The sequence below is a fragment of the Gymnogyps californianus genome, chromosome 13, assembly GCF_018139145.2.
Source record: "Gymnogyps californianus isolate 813 chromosome 13, ASM1813914v2, whole genome shotgun sequence".
Lineage (NCBI taxonomy): Eukaryota > Metazoa > Chordata > Aves > Accipitriformes > Cathartidae > Gymnogyps > Gymnogyps californianus.
In genome coordinates, this window is record NC_059483.1 from 8,356,250 (window position 1) to 8,369,151 (window position 12,902).

At 48.6% G+C, this 12,902-nt stretch overlaps 1 protein-coding gene across 3 annotated transcripts in view; it reads left to right on the plus strand.

Moving 5' to 3' along the window:
- The window catches only part of ADAMTS9 (ADAM metallopeptidase with thrombospondin type 1 motif 9), an 87,059-nt gene that overhangs the window by 35,957 nt on the left and 38,200 nt on the right, over nt 1-12,902 (plus strand). For all 3 annotated transcript variants that reach the window (XM_050904954.1, XM_050904955.1, XM_050904956.1), the window contains exons 17-28: nt 1,257-1,423; nt 1,532-1,661; nt 2,254-2,380; nt 4,053-4,263; nt 5,045-5,209; nt 6,373-6,537; nt 7,401-7,520; nt 9,364-9,468; nt 9,614-9,781; nt 9,977-10,261; nt 10,901-11,062; nt 11,661-11,837. In XM_050904954.1, the coding sequence (XP_050760911.1) occupies nt 1,257-1,423; nt 1,532-1,661; nt 2,254-2,380; nt 4,053-4,263; nt 5,045-5,209; nt 6,373-6,537; nt 7,401-7,520; nt 9,364-9,468; nt 9,614-9,781; nt 9,977-10,261; nt 10,901-11,062; nt 11,661-11,837 (1,982 nt within the window). The remainder of the gene's footprint in view (nt 1-1,256; nt 1,424-1,531; nt 1,662-2,253; nt 2,381-4,052; nt 4,264-5,044; nt 5,210-6,372; nt 6,538-7,400; nt 7,521-9,363; nt 9,469-9,613; nt 9,782-9,976; nt 10,262-10,900; nt 11,063-11,660; nt 11,838-12,902) is intronic.

The window sequence follows — 12,902 nt, forward strand, 5'->3', positions numbered from 1 at the left end:
CCCCGTGTTGTGCCTATTCAAACTGGTTCACCCCAGAAGGAGCCCCAAAGAACTTCTCAGCTCTTCTTGGAGGGTCTTTAATCTTCTTGGGAAGCAATGAAGTCAAATCTTCTTTAATGTTGCTTTAATATTGCTGGGAAAGCATCTATTCACATTAGGCCTGACTAGAAGCAAATGAGAAGCGTGCATGCGTCCACTTATTTTGCAGCTCACCGAGTGTGAAATCTTGGGCCCTCGGTACTGTGAACCTTGTAGTTGCTTAACAATTTAGGAGGAATTTGATGTTGTCATCAAGTCAAAGACGTGTACCTACTGTTGTAGGAGATACAGTAAATGGGAAGGAATCCTTTAATGAGTTTTACTACTGCCTGATGACATTAAAGCCTCCAAAGTGTGGAATTTGGTTGAGTATAGCGTCTGCTTTGTGAGTTTTTCTCCATCTATGTCTGCTACCAAGCAGTGTTTTGCTTCATTATCTCTCCTCATTCAATGTAAAAACCTTCCCTTTGGTGTTTTGGTGTTAAGTTTAGATTTTTCAGTACAGAGGCTTTGTAGTAATGTAGCTGTGATGGGTGAAATGGTGGGGAAACTAACTTAGGAAATTAGCTACATAATCGCATTAGTGTGAAGTTGTGCAGCAGACTGCTGTTTTCAGGAAACTGTTCCTTTTATAAAGCATTTAGGCTTTAAGCCTTCAGTGCTTTCACATACCTTAAGATTTGGAATAATAAAAAGTACGAGGGGAGGAGGGAGAGGGAGAGAGTGGGGGAGATACTGACCAAACTCCCTGTAATTATCTACTAGAAAATGACGTTTGGGCAATTAGGGTGCATACATTTAGCCTAAGAACACACCTGGAAACAACAGGGAAGCCACCCTATCCGCACGGCTAACAAAAAGATTTGGGCAGGATTATTTCTGCGGTATACGAGGGGATACAGACTGTGTGTGCTGTGTACAGCAGCCGGCCCGGCATGCCTTTTGGGTATCTCTCTGCCCTGGGTTATGGGTGAACTATTTAGCAACAACTTCAGGCATTCAGCCTTCGTTTTAATGAGTCTCTCCGGTGGAGAAAGGAGAAGGCACAATGTCTGTAAGAGCTCTGCTGCTCTCTTTACATCCTTTCTGTTTGAGAGTGCCAGTGGGCTTTTCCTCCCACCCCAATGAAAAGGAGCACTGAGAGCGCATGACCCACGTTATTATGTACGTATGAGTTAATTCTGCGTCTTTAGTTCTTGTTTTTTGCACCTATGCAGCCTTATCTAACAGTCAAGGAGACTTTATATTAAATGGAGACTTTGTCGTCAGTATGTTTAAAAGGGAAATCAAAGTTGGGAATGCTGTGATCGAATACAGCGGATCGGATAATGCTATTGAAAGGATTAATTCTACAGATCGGATTGAGCAAGAAATAACGCTTCAGGTGAAGTATATGTTGTGCGTGTGGAAAAGTCTGCCCAGCATTATTGGACTGAAAACAGTGGGCAGTGACGTCTGTTAGTTTACTCCGCTTCATCTTTTTTCCTCTCAGGTTTTATCAGTGGGCAATTTGTACAATCCTGACGTTCGTTACACATTTAATATCCCCATTGAGGACAAACCTCAGCAGTTTTACTGGAATGCGTACGGCCCGTGGCAGCCCTGCAGTAAGCTCTGCCAAGGTGGGTGCTTGGGAAGGCTTAGTTTTGTCCTGGATTCATCTGGGATCTGGGCAGTGCTGTCAAATCTCTCTCTGTTTGATTTCTTTGAGATTCTCACATTATGGGCATGATTGTTTCCCTGGGCTCTAGTAGTAGATCACATCGTACAAGGTGTAGCACTGCTCTGCTGCTTCTCGGTTTCAGATCAGGGCACCTTTACAGCCACCCTGAGCCATGTAAGCCTTGCAACCTGGTTTGCAGGTGAGGAACCTCAAGCGCAGAAGAGATTCTGTGGCATTTCCTAAGGCTGTAAAAGGCATCGGTGTCTGGTTTTGGGTCTGACATCCAGTCATTGCCACCTGCCAGTGCTGATCCTGCGAAACAAGCAGAGCCCATCCTCGCAGGCATGCTGCAGCTCTGCCTGTGTCCCTCTCGTCTGTGTTAAACCCCTTCTGCTCTTCTTAGAGAGTCTTAACCCCCTCCCTGTTTCTGAAAGAGATTGAAAAACATAATTAAACGTCTCTTAAATGCTACTATAAAAGGAGTAAGAGAAATAACCGATTTGATCGCTTTCCTGTATGACTCAAACAATGTGCCCTTTTTTTCTGTGTAGGAGAACGAAAAAGGAAACCTGTGTGTACGAGAGAGTCGGATCAGCTCACGGTGTCGGACCAGCGATGTGATCGAATTCCCCAGCCTGACCCCATCACTGAGCCTTGTAGCACAGAATGTGAATTAAGGTACACTCTACTCAGCTGTGTATATACATTACATCGTATATTTATTGTTTACTCCTCTTTCCTTTCACCTGTCACCATAATTCCTTTTCCTCACCAGCCTGTATGAGATTTAAAAAAAGAAAAGGATTAGCAGTTGCCTTTTTGTCAACCAAGAGGGATTGACGTCCACCAGCTGTGTTTTGAGAAGCACTTTTTTACATTTTCACGTTTCTCTTGTTGGATTAAATTAGTGCTAACTATAAAAAAAAAAAAAATTCACCTAATGTTGAAAAATGTCCCTGTGCAATACAGTGCCTGAAATTCGCATCTGCCTGGATCAGAAATGCTCAGCACCATCCTACAAACAGCCTGCAAAGAGGGAAAAACATATGCTCAAAGCAAAAGAGTAACTAAGACTTGGATTTATCATCATTTGCTTAAAGCGAAGAATAGGCTTAAGTGTAGAGTGGGTTTGGGGCTGTCCCCAGACAACTCCTGGCAAGCTGGAATTGATGGAGCATGGCCTAAATCATCACAACCCATTTTCCTTTAAAAAGCAATCTGTTTTCCTTTCTGGAGCTTAAATATGGTGGCATTAAACGGCTGCTGGTGAAGCAATTCAGATGGCTGCGTCTCCCGAGGGGTTTCTCTGGCTGTGTTAAAGCGGGGGGCTGTATAGGGGCTGTATAGGGGCTGTAGGTCGGGTTGTCGCGGTAACAGCTGTTGCCATTGCAACAGGTTGGAAACTTGAGAAGGGCAAATGCAGGAGTTTGAAAAGCAGGCAGGGATGTGAGGGCTCCCACCATTCAGGAGCTATTGACTTCAAATCCCCTTGATCTTATTCTTCTCCTAGCTGTGCTGAAGTTTGCTCTCTCGCTTAGCAGCGAGGCTCTGCGCTCCCCACGCAGGCGCTTGCAACAGCCCAGGGGTCTCCAGGACCCCCAAGGGACGTCACTGCCTCCTTCCCCGGGAGCCACCCCTGCGAGGTGTGGCGGGCAATCGGCTCCTGTTGACTCCAGGGTCTCCAACATCCCCCTGGATCAAGCCTCGTGTCCAGCACCTCTTGCCAGAGCTGGGGCTGGGGCTGATGTGAAGCAGGGGTGTATCCCCAGGCGGGTCCCTGAGGGGCACCAGCACCAGCCCTTGCTGCCCATCCCAGGAAGGAGGCAGCAGGGTGGGAACACCTCTAATCCCCGCTGACACCTCTGGGGCTCTTGTGTCTTGGAGCAAGTCATTCACTCGCGCTTTGCAGAGCTGAAACTGTTTTGCAGGCATCCTGCTGTGCGGAGTGCCTTTCAAGCCTGTGCAGATCATTTTCTGATGCTATATTTTTCAGCTTTTAGTTTTTGGAGGCCAAGGTGACACTCCTGCAGGGGAACTTGGGGTGGAAAGCCTTCAAAGCACTGCTGCTTGCTTGGCCACGGACTCCCCCCGCCACCTTGCGTGGTCCCGCGGGGTTGCAGTGTGGCTTTGCTGCCTGTAAGGGACCTGGTGACAGTTCCTTCCCTGCAAGGAGCAATGCCAGGATTAATCGCCTCAGATTTTTGGAAGCCATAAAGCATTGGGAAGTATTACAAAGAGCCCAAACTTCCAGTTCAAGAGCTTATAATCCTTATTTATGTCAAACACCCTTGAGAACATTACCTGCAGAGGCCCAGAGCCCCACAGCTGATGTTTGCTCTCCTCGGCTCAGGTGGCACATCGCAAGGAAGAGCGAGTGCACGGCCCAGTGCGGGCTGGGGTACCGCACCCTGGAGATCTACTGCTCCAAGTACAGCAGGCTGGAGGGGAAGATAGAGAAGGTCGACGACCGCTTCTGCAACAGCCAGCCCAAGCCGAGCACGAGGGAGAAGTGCACTGGAGACTGTAACGTGGGAGGGTGGCGGTACTCAGCCTGGACCGAGGTAAGGGGTGCTCGGTGGTATGGGTGCTCGGTGGTATGGCAAACGCTGTCTCCTCCTTGCACAGGGATATGTCAGGCTGTTTAGTTTGCAAACAGCATATATATAAAAGTTGGCCGCAGCAATTCTGCTTCCATTGCTTTTTCTGGAGGACACTGTAGTGCAAATCAGCCTGGTACTCCTTATTTTCTACTGCAATTGACTTATGCTTTTAAGCATCCCAAGGTCTGTCTTCATTATGCTAAGCCCTGCTGGCTGTCTTCTCCCATCAAAGCCAGCACTGCTGCCAGGAGTTGGGGAGGACATGTTACCATCAGCAGAGGACTTCGAAATTTGTTTCCTTTACACTTTTTAGCTTTCCCATGAACAAGAAGATTCCTGAACGCAGGCCTGGCACCAAGAGAATGACGAGCCTGGGGCTTTCCAGGGAGGGCACGGTGAAGGGGGACTGGCTGGTTAGAGGGAATTAATCTCTCCTAAAATGAGAACGAGCAACAGCCATTTGGGAGAACTGAAAGGCAACACTTGTAAAAGTAATAATGAGGTTATAACCCAAAATGAATTTGTGAAACTCATTGCCACGAGATTTTATTAAGCTTAGCAAGATTGACTTTTTAAAGGAATATATAAAGTAACAGCCTGTTACTTACAGTACAAATTGTTCTTCCGGAGGTTTTCTGCAGTCTCTTCACAGTCCTGACTGCAAAGAGGGAGAGGCAATAAATGGGCTCTCGACCCGTAACAGAGTGGCAGAAAGCATTTACTCAGTGTCTCTCCTTCCCAGTGCTCCAAGAGCTGCGGCGGGGGCACGCGGCGGCGGCGGGCCATGTGCGTGAACACCTACAACGACGTCCTGGATGACAGCAAGTGCAGTCAGCAGGAGAAGCTGACGGTGCAGCGATGCAGCGACTTCTTGTGCCCCCAGTGGAAAACTGGCGACTGGTCCGAGGTAGGTGCTGGTGACCAGGGTGGGCTCACCCTGCTGGTCCTCCACGCTGAGGGGCTGGTGCCTGCAAAGAGATATCTCTGTCCCTGCTCACCCCTCATGTTTTATTTGTGCCCCGGGGCGTGGTGGCACCGTGCCTCCTGCAGAAGGTCTCCCTGAGCCTGTGCACAGGGAGGCTTGAGATAGGCAGCAAAGTCACTGGCCTTGTCACCACTGGTCAAGTGGCCATTTCCCTCCCTGCAAAGCCACGGGGGTTAATTCCTCTACAATCCTGCAGTAATTTCTCCCCAGTTTTTCCACAGTTCCTCTGCACCTTTGGGAAGAAAAATACCTTCTGCCCTCGGTTTTCCCTTGAGATTGTCCTCACAAGCCCTGACAGCTCTGGCTGTAGCTGGAGGGCAGGATTTCACCCTACTAATATCTTGCTCAGCCCTCTCCCTGCTGTTTATTACCATTACCTCTTCCACTGCTGCTGGTGTCCTTTGCAATGCAACAAAACCGTATCTTGATAGGCTTTTCCCTGCAGCAGGACCGGGGATGCTGGAGAACAGTCTTCAAAGGCTGCTTGTCACCTCTGTGGCCAAATAGCTCTTGTTTCTGTGAATCACGTTCTTTTAGGAAGTGATGGAAGCAATTAAGTGGGAACAGGGATTGTTCTCTGCAAAATAGCTGTCTTCTGGGTCGAGCTGCTGGCAGCCCAAGCCATGCTGCGGCAGCGGACGAGGCGCTCGCAGCCCGCAGGAGCGGATACCCTTATTGCGCACACTCCGAGCCGAGCAAGTTTTTTGCAAGCCTTTGGCACCCTGTTGTGCGCAGCTGAAGCCCAGTCGGGCAGTGCTGTGGCTTTGCCCTACATCTCACAGCTGCTGGAAGTCAAGAGCCTTCGTGGTCTCTTGCTTTGCCCGTGCTGAAGGGTCCCAGCCCGGCTGTGCTCTCCATGCTCCAGCCTCTGCTCCGGACCAGCTCCTGAGAGCAATCCCATCTCGTTGCAAGACACTCGCGTGTTTTCCAGCGCACGTGATCATTAGCTAAAGAGCCTCCTCTCGGCACCAGTTTTTAAGCGGTGGTTGCAGCAGGTCTCCAGGTTTATTTTTCAGCGCCTGAGCAGGCGCTGAGCTGGCAGCGCATCCCCAGCACCGCCTGAGCTTGCGCTTTACTCCTCGCAGTGCTTGGTCACCTGTGGAAAAGGGCACAAACACCGCCAGACCTGGTGCCAATTTGGAGAAGATCAATTAAACGACAGGTTTTGTGATCCCGAAACGAAGCCGGAGTCGGTGCAGACGTGCCAGCAGCAAGAGTGTGCTTCGTGGCAAGTGGGGCCGTGGGGCCAGGTACCGTGGGGCTCCCGGGCGGTGGGACCTGGGTGCTGGTGGCCGAGGCTGGGCGCTACCCTTTCATCCAAATTCAGTGGCATAACTGTGTTAATTGATTTGATCAGCCCTCTGTTCGCTTGGGTTCAGTGGATGGGCAGCAATAATAGCACCTGCCCTTTGTGCTAAATTTAATCTGTGTCATACTAAATCGGCCGTGATTTTCAAAAAAAAAAAAAAAAAGGGGGGGTTTCCAAGGTTACGCTCCTAAATCCATATTTAGGCACGTAAATACATGGCCTAATTTTCACAGAAAAGCTACTCCCATTGAATAGCTTTTGCTGCTTTTAATGTTTTCCAGTTTCTGGGTTGGTGAGGGTTTTTTTCTGCTAAAATACAAGTTGCTCATTTCTCCCAGAGTGTTCTGGCATCTTCTTTTCTACAAAGCTGTTAGCTCGTGACTTAAAAAACCAGCAACAAACCTAGACCAGTTGTCCCAGTCAGACTTATTTCCCATCAGCAAAATTATTCATTAGCTGCTTGTGCTACTGTGGGGCTGAACAACCAGTTGTAAAGAAGGATACGATGCAGGTTCTACCAGACTATGATTTACTGTGTGCAGCAAAGTAAATCATTTAAATGCTCGCGCCTTCATTCCCAAGGAAGCAAGTGAAGCGTGCGAGGCTCTAGTGGGCACAGTGAGTTAAAACTTTGACCTAATTTAAAGCTGAAATGCATGAAGTAGAGAGAAACCAGAAGGGAAGCTGGGTTTTATTTTTGCTGCTCATGCTACGTGCCTAAACACAGGCTGGGCTGATTAATACTTTCTAACCGAAGCAGCTACTCAGACCCAGCACTTCTTTCTCCCATCTGTCCTCTCCCAGTGCACGATGACTTGTGGCCAAGGCTACCAGATGAGAGCGGTGAAGTGTGTCGTGGGCACCTACGTGTCAGTGGTGGATGATAATGAGTGTAATGCTGCAACCAGGCCAACAGATACCCAGGTAAATCCTGCTGTCCTGTCTCCATCTTTTGTCAGCGTGCGTACGGAGGCATCCAGGCTGTAGCTTCAGGGGATGTCTTGCTGCAGCAAAGGCTTGCTCTGAATGCCAGCCCACGCAGAGCAGTATCTTGGTCTGCTATATGGCTGTTGGAAAGGTGAAGCACCCTGTTTTGGTAGAAGTGGGACAGAGAAGCTGTATTCAGGGAGTTCCCATCCCAACCCTCTCCATGTGGTTAACCTTACACTCCTGAAGCACCAGATTACCAAAAAGGCAATGGACAACTTGTTATGAGGGCATCAAGACTTCGTGGGGTAAAGATTACCTTTGCATATGGTTTATATCCGTGGAGCTCTAGTCGTAGGACGGGATGTGCAAGGGGCTGTCCAGATTCAGAGCTAAAGCTGGTTTCTAAGAGCTTGTGAGCTAAAGCTGGTCTCAGCTCGTGAGCTAAAGAAGCGGCAATAGATGAGTATGGGAAAACAACCAGAGACCAGAAAGATAAGATGGGACAGTATTTACTAGCCTCAGAGGCTGGGCTCTCCACACAGCAGACATCTCCTTTGGCTTGCATGGGGTCTGGGATGCCTGGCTGCAGCCTGGGCTCACTTGGCTGCCGGACCGTTGCTGTGTGGTACAAACAACGGCTAGGGGCCGTCGCTTCTTGTCTGCTGCATGTGACAATATAGTGTATAAGCCAGCTACAATTCCAGACGCATCCCCCCTGGCCAGATAAGTTGAGAAATGTTGCACACCCTTTGCAAATTTGCTGAAGAGGCTTTCTGTGCTGTGTTCGCTGGTACTTGGAAGCAAACGTGTAAATTCCCATTTCAAGCAGAGGATGTGTCGAGGGTCTCTGAAGGAGTTGAATAAAACAGAACATTTCCATCTATCTGTCATCTAGGAGAGTTGTAGTGCAGATGCCCTGCCCGGCTTCAGTTCTGCATGACTTCACAGAGTTTAACTAAGGCCACAACGTTTAGGAAAGGGCTGTTTTTCCCATGTATGGAGATCAATTGCACTATAGTCTAGGGGTAACAAACCCACTTGTCATCAGCAATCATTTGGCATGCACATCTCCAGTGTAAGTAAAATCATAGCAATGCGGAAATAATTTATGCCATTTGTCAAGAGTCGCTCTCTCCCTCGCAGTGACGATGAGTATTAATTTCCTTTTTGGCAATGACTATTCGTAGGCTCATGGAGTAAAGTCATGGCCATTCATCATTTCTGTCACCAGACCTCCCAGAGGTCCAGACAGGACCAGAACCCTCCTGTTAGGCACTGTACCAAGGCTGAGCAGAATGACATGTCTGTCCCCAAAACCTTGCATACGTAGTGTGTGGTGAAGATCAGCACGTGGATATAGGTGGTCTGGTGGCTGCAGGGAATCCAAGGGCTGCAATCAGCTCAGCAGCGTAACCTTTATTAAGTGGGCTGCAGGTCTCGCGCTGAAGGAAGGGAGCTTTGAAGGGAGATAAAGTTGCTGCTTTGCAGATATGTGTTCATACCAGAACTCTTCTAATGAACTTTCATCTTTTGCCTCAAGAACATCTGGTTTTAATGCATGGACATGGCATATGGTTACGGGGATTCCTATTGTAGAGTTCCTAATAAGCCAAAAGTCCACTAAGAGTTCTGCACTTGAAGCCCTCGGGGTATTGATACCAAGTTTTGCTGCTTCACCAAGAGGATGCAAGGAGAAAGCCTGCCAACACACAAGCATGCAGGTCACAGATTTTCAAGACGTTGTGTGTTGCTCATAATTACATTGAAGAGGAGGTGATTTAACTGAAACGTCTGCAAATTCTATTTCCCTCTTTTCCCTCATGTATTTCATGTACAGGACTGTGAAATAGCAGCATGTCCTCCCCATCCAAATAGTCCCGAAGCCAAGAGATCCATATCAGGCATTCACAGGACGCAGTGGAGATTTGGATCCTGGACACCGGTAAGCGTGTGTTGTAATACTTTCAGGATTATTTTACAGTAGACAATGTGATATTTTTAACTGCATTTGACCAACTTTTCATTCCAAAGCCCTTATAATATATATCAGGAAACTTTCTAGTGGAGTGCTTGTTGCTCTTCCCTAGTGCTCCGCAACGTGTGGGAAGGGTACCCGGATGAGATATGTCAGCTGTCGGGATGACCAGGGCTCGGTGGCCGACGAGTCAGCTTGTTCCCACCTCCCAAAGCCGTCAGCCACGGAAATGTGCACCGTGATGCCGTGCGGGCAGTGGAAGGCCTTGGAGTGGAGCTCTGTAAGCATCACGCTGTCTCTTGCAGGAGACCCTTATAGACCTCATTCCTGGAAACGTGTTTCATTAGCTTGTCACGCTTGCCCTTTTATAAGTGAGGAGATTAAGGTTTTCTGCTGTTCATTATTAGCAATAGCTGTCTGTCTGATGTTCAAAGCTGGAAATGTGACTGTGTCTCCTTTTCCCACTGTAATGCAGTGTTCGGTGACTTGTGGTCAAGGTAAGGCAACGCGACAAGTGATCTGCATCAATTACAGTGACCAGCTGGTGGATAGGAGTGAGTGTGATCCAGACGACCTCCCTGCCACCGAGCAAGACTGCTCCATGTCTCCTTGTCATCCAAACAGCCATGACTACGGCAGGCCCATCCACCCTTTCCTCTATCCGGATCATCGCCTGAAACTGCACCCTGGAGGCAGCCCGAACCGAAACCGTGCACATATACCGGGAGGCAATCAGTGGAGGATTGGCCCCTGGGGTGCTGTAAGTGCCCTGGTTTTCTTATTACTGTTTTTTTTTCCTGGGCTAATCCAGGCTTTTCTTAACATCATCATGCAGGGAAAAGAGGGACCCTTCTCCCCGCGTTCTGCTCTCTGCTCGCAGGAGCAAGTGTTGCAGTAGGGCGCAGGCATCACTTCTCAGCCTCTCACACCTCCTACCTCCAAGGCTCTCTAGGCAAAAAGCTGGTGGCATCGTTTTCCCTGAGGCAAAGGCCAGCCTCTGCTTCTTGGCCATCTCTCCGGACGTTTACAGCTGCGCAGAGCTGTTGCCAAAGCACAGCAGAGCCTTAATGCCAGCTCCTCTCACCCCAATCAGTTTGCAGTGCTTTGTCATGGAGATCCCTAAAGGGAATTAAGCACAAATGGGATGTCAAACACTGCATTAAAGGCAGTGGGGATTACTCACCTGCTTAAAACTAGGCTCATGTTTATTTTCTTTGCTTAGTCAGCACCTAAATCATTGCACTGCTGTTAGTAATAGCTGGGGTTTGAAGTTAATAATGCCTGTTAGCTGTATTAAATTTCTAGCGGTGCGTTCCCACGGTGCAAGGCACTGGGAAGGAGCTGGGAATGCAAAATTATTCCTGGACTCAACGAAGCTGTGGGCAACTGTGTCTTTCAGTGCTCTAGCACGTGTGCGGGGGGGTTCCAGCGGCGGGTCGTGGTGTGCCAGGATGAAAACGGATACACCGCAAATAACTGCGATGAGAAAAGCAAACCCATGGAGCAGAGATCGTGCGAATCTGGCCCCTGTCCTCAGTGGGCTTATGGCAACTGGGGAGAGGTGAGTGTACCATTGATCCTGGGCTCCCTGCGCAGGGGAAGGCTTTCATTAGCGGGTGGCTGAAAAATGGGAAAAGAGGGGGATATTGCGGTGACATTTATTAGAAAGATTGGAGCATGAAAGGCAGCCTCTGATAAATGAGTGAACCCTAGCAACTGCTTGGTGGTGTTTTCCTTTCCATTTGTCATGGGAAAATTTTCTTTCCAGGCAAAAGCAAATTCTACAAAAATCGAGATTTTTTTTTTTTTTCTTTTTAAGAGAAGTCTAGTTTAACTGAAGGCCTTTTTTCTTTAATAAAAACACTGCTCCCTTCTGAAAATTCATCTGAGATGAACAATTAGAGACGTTAACCTCCAGTATCACATTGGGTCTGGCAGTATCATTGCGGAGCAGCATGAACAGCTTTGGGAAGAGAGAAGCTGAAGCAGCTGATGCCCCATCTGAGGCTCATGCAGCGTTTGGGGGGGATTTGGCCGGAGTGGGTTGGTTGGGAACAGAAACAACTGTGGGTCTCAAGAGGTGCTAGTGCTTCGAGCGAGCGGTCGGCAGTATTTTTGCTGCCCAGACAGTGATTGCTCTGTCCTCTGCTGACTTGCAGTGCACGAAGCCATGCGGGGCAGGGACAAGAACACGGCTGGTGGTGTGCCAGCGCCCTAATGGAGAAAGGTTTACGGATCTGAGCTGTGAAATCCTTGACAAGCCACCGGACAGAGAGCAGTGCAATGTGCAGGACTGTCCTAGAGATGCTGCCTGGAGCGCTGGTCCTTGGAGCTCGGTACGACCATAAACTCTTTCTCTTTGTGAACCGTTTTGTGGATATCCCGTAACAACAGATTTAATTTGCTTCAAACCAAGGTGCTAATGCTTCGTGTCTTAAAACTGCACTTAAAGAGGATTCTTGACAATATATTCAGAATAACATCTGTTCAGGAAGGGCTTACGTTAGGGGAGCTCGAGTCCTTTAATTTAAAAGGCACTTTCTGCTAAGTAGCCACCTTTGTCTGTGTTATTACACTGTGTGAGCGCTGTGCATTATGAGTCTTGGTTCTGAGTTCTTTGCATATGGATTTAAACCTGGCATTTAAGCAGTACATTTCCATTGAAGTTAAATTGTTCTGATATTTAATGGTAATACTGCACTGCACACCTACTGGTTTACCAGTCGCGTGTCCTCTGCCAAAAGCAGGATGACAGGGGAAAATGTGTACTAAATTGCATCAACTCCCAAGCACGTACAGGGCTGTATAGATGTGTGTGCGTGTCCCTACCTGCCCCCACACGCAGCTATATAGAAACACGTGTGCATTCACACCTGCGCTCTATTTCTGTTCCTGTGTATATGTAATAGTGTGATGTACTGTGCAAAGGCACCTATAAGCTGTTCTCGTGCATCTCTCTGGTTCTGGAGAGTTATTGTCTGGCCTGATCTCCAGCTGCTGCTCTAGATGCCATTAAGTCAGCAAGGGATCAGCAAGGTGGTGGAAGGCTTAAAACCCTGGGAGTTTTCTAATACCAAAATAGCGTTTGGAGCAGAGGTGTCTTACGTTGCTTCTTTGCCACTGGAGGAGTCTGCTACAGAGATGCTCTTGTGAGGGCAGAGTCGCCCTGAACTACAGGGCTGGGATGCTATTTTAGGTCCCACAGCTTTGAAATTCTCCCTGCCCAGAGCAGCACCTTCTGCTCGGCGCGGAGCCCCGGAGCGCCAAGGCGAGTGCTGGCCTGGGGTGCTTCTGGTGCGCTGGAAACCACGACCTGCCGGTTTTGGAGTGGCCTTCAAACAAATGTCGACCTTTATTGTGTATTTTGTTATAAAAGCATTTGAAGAAGATTTAAAAAAAAA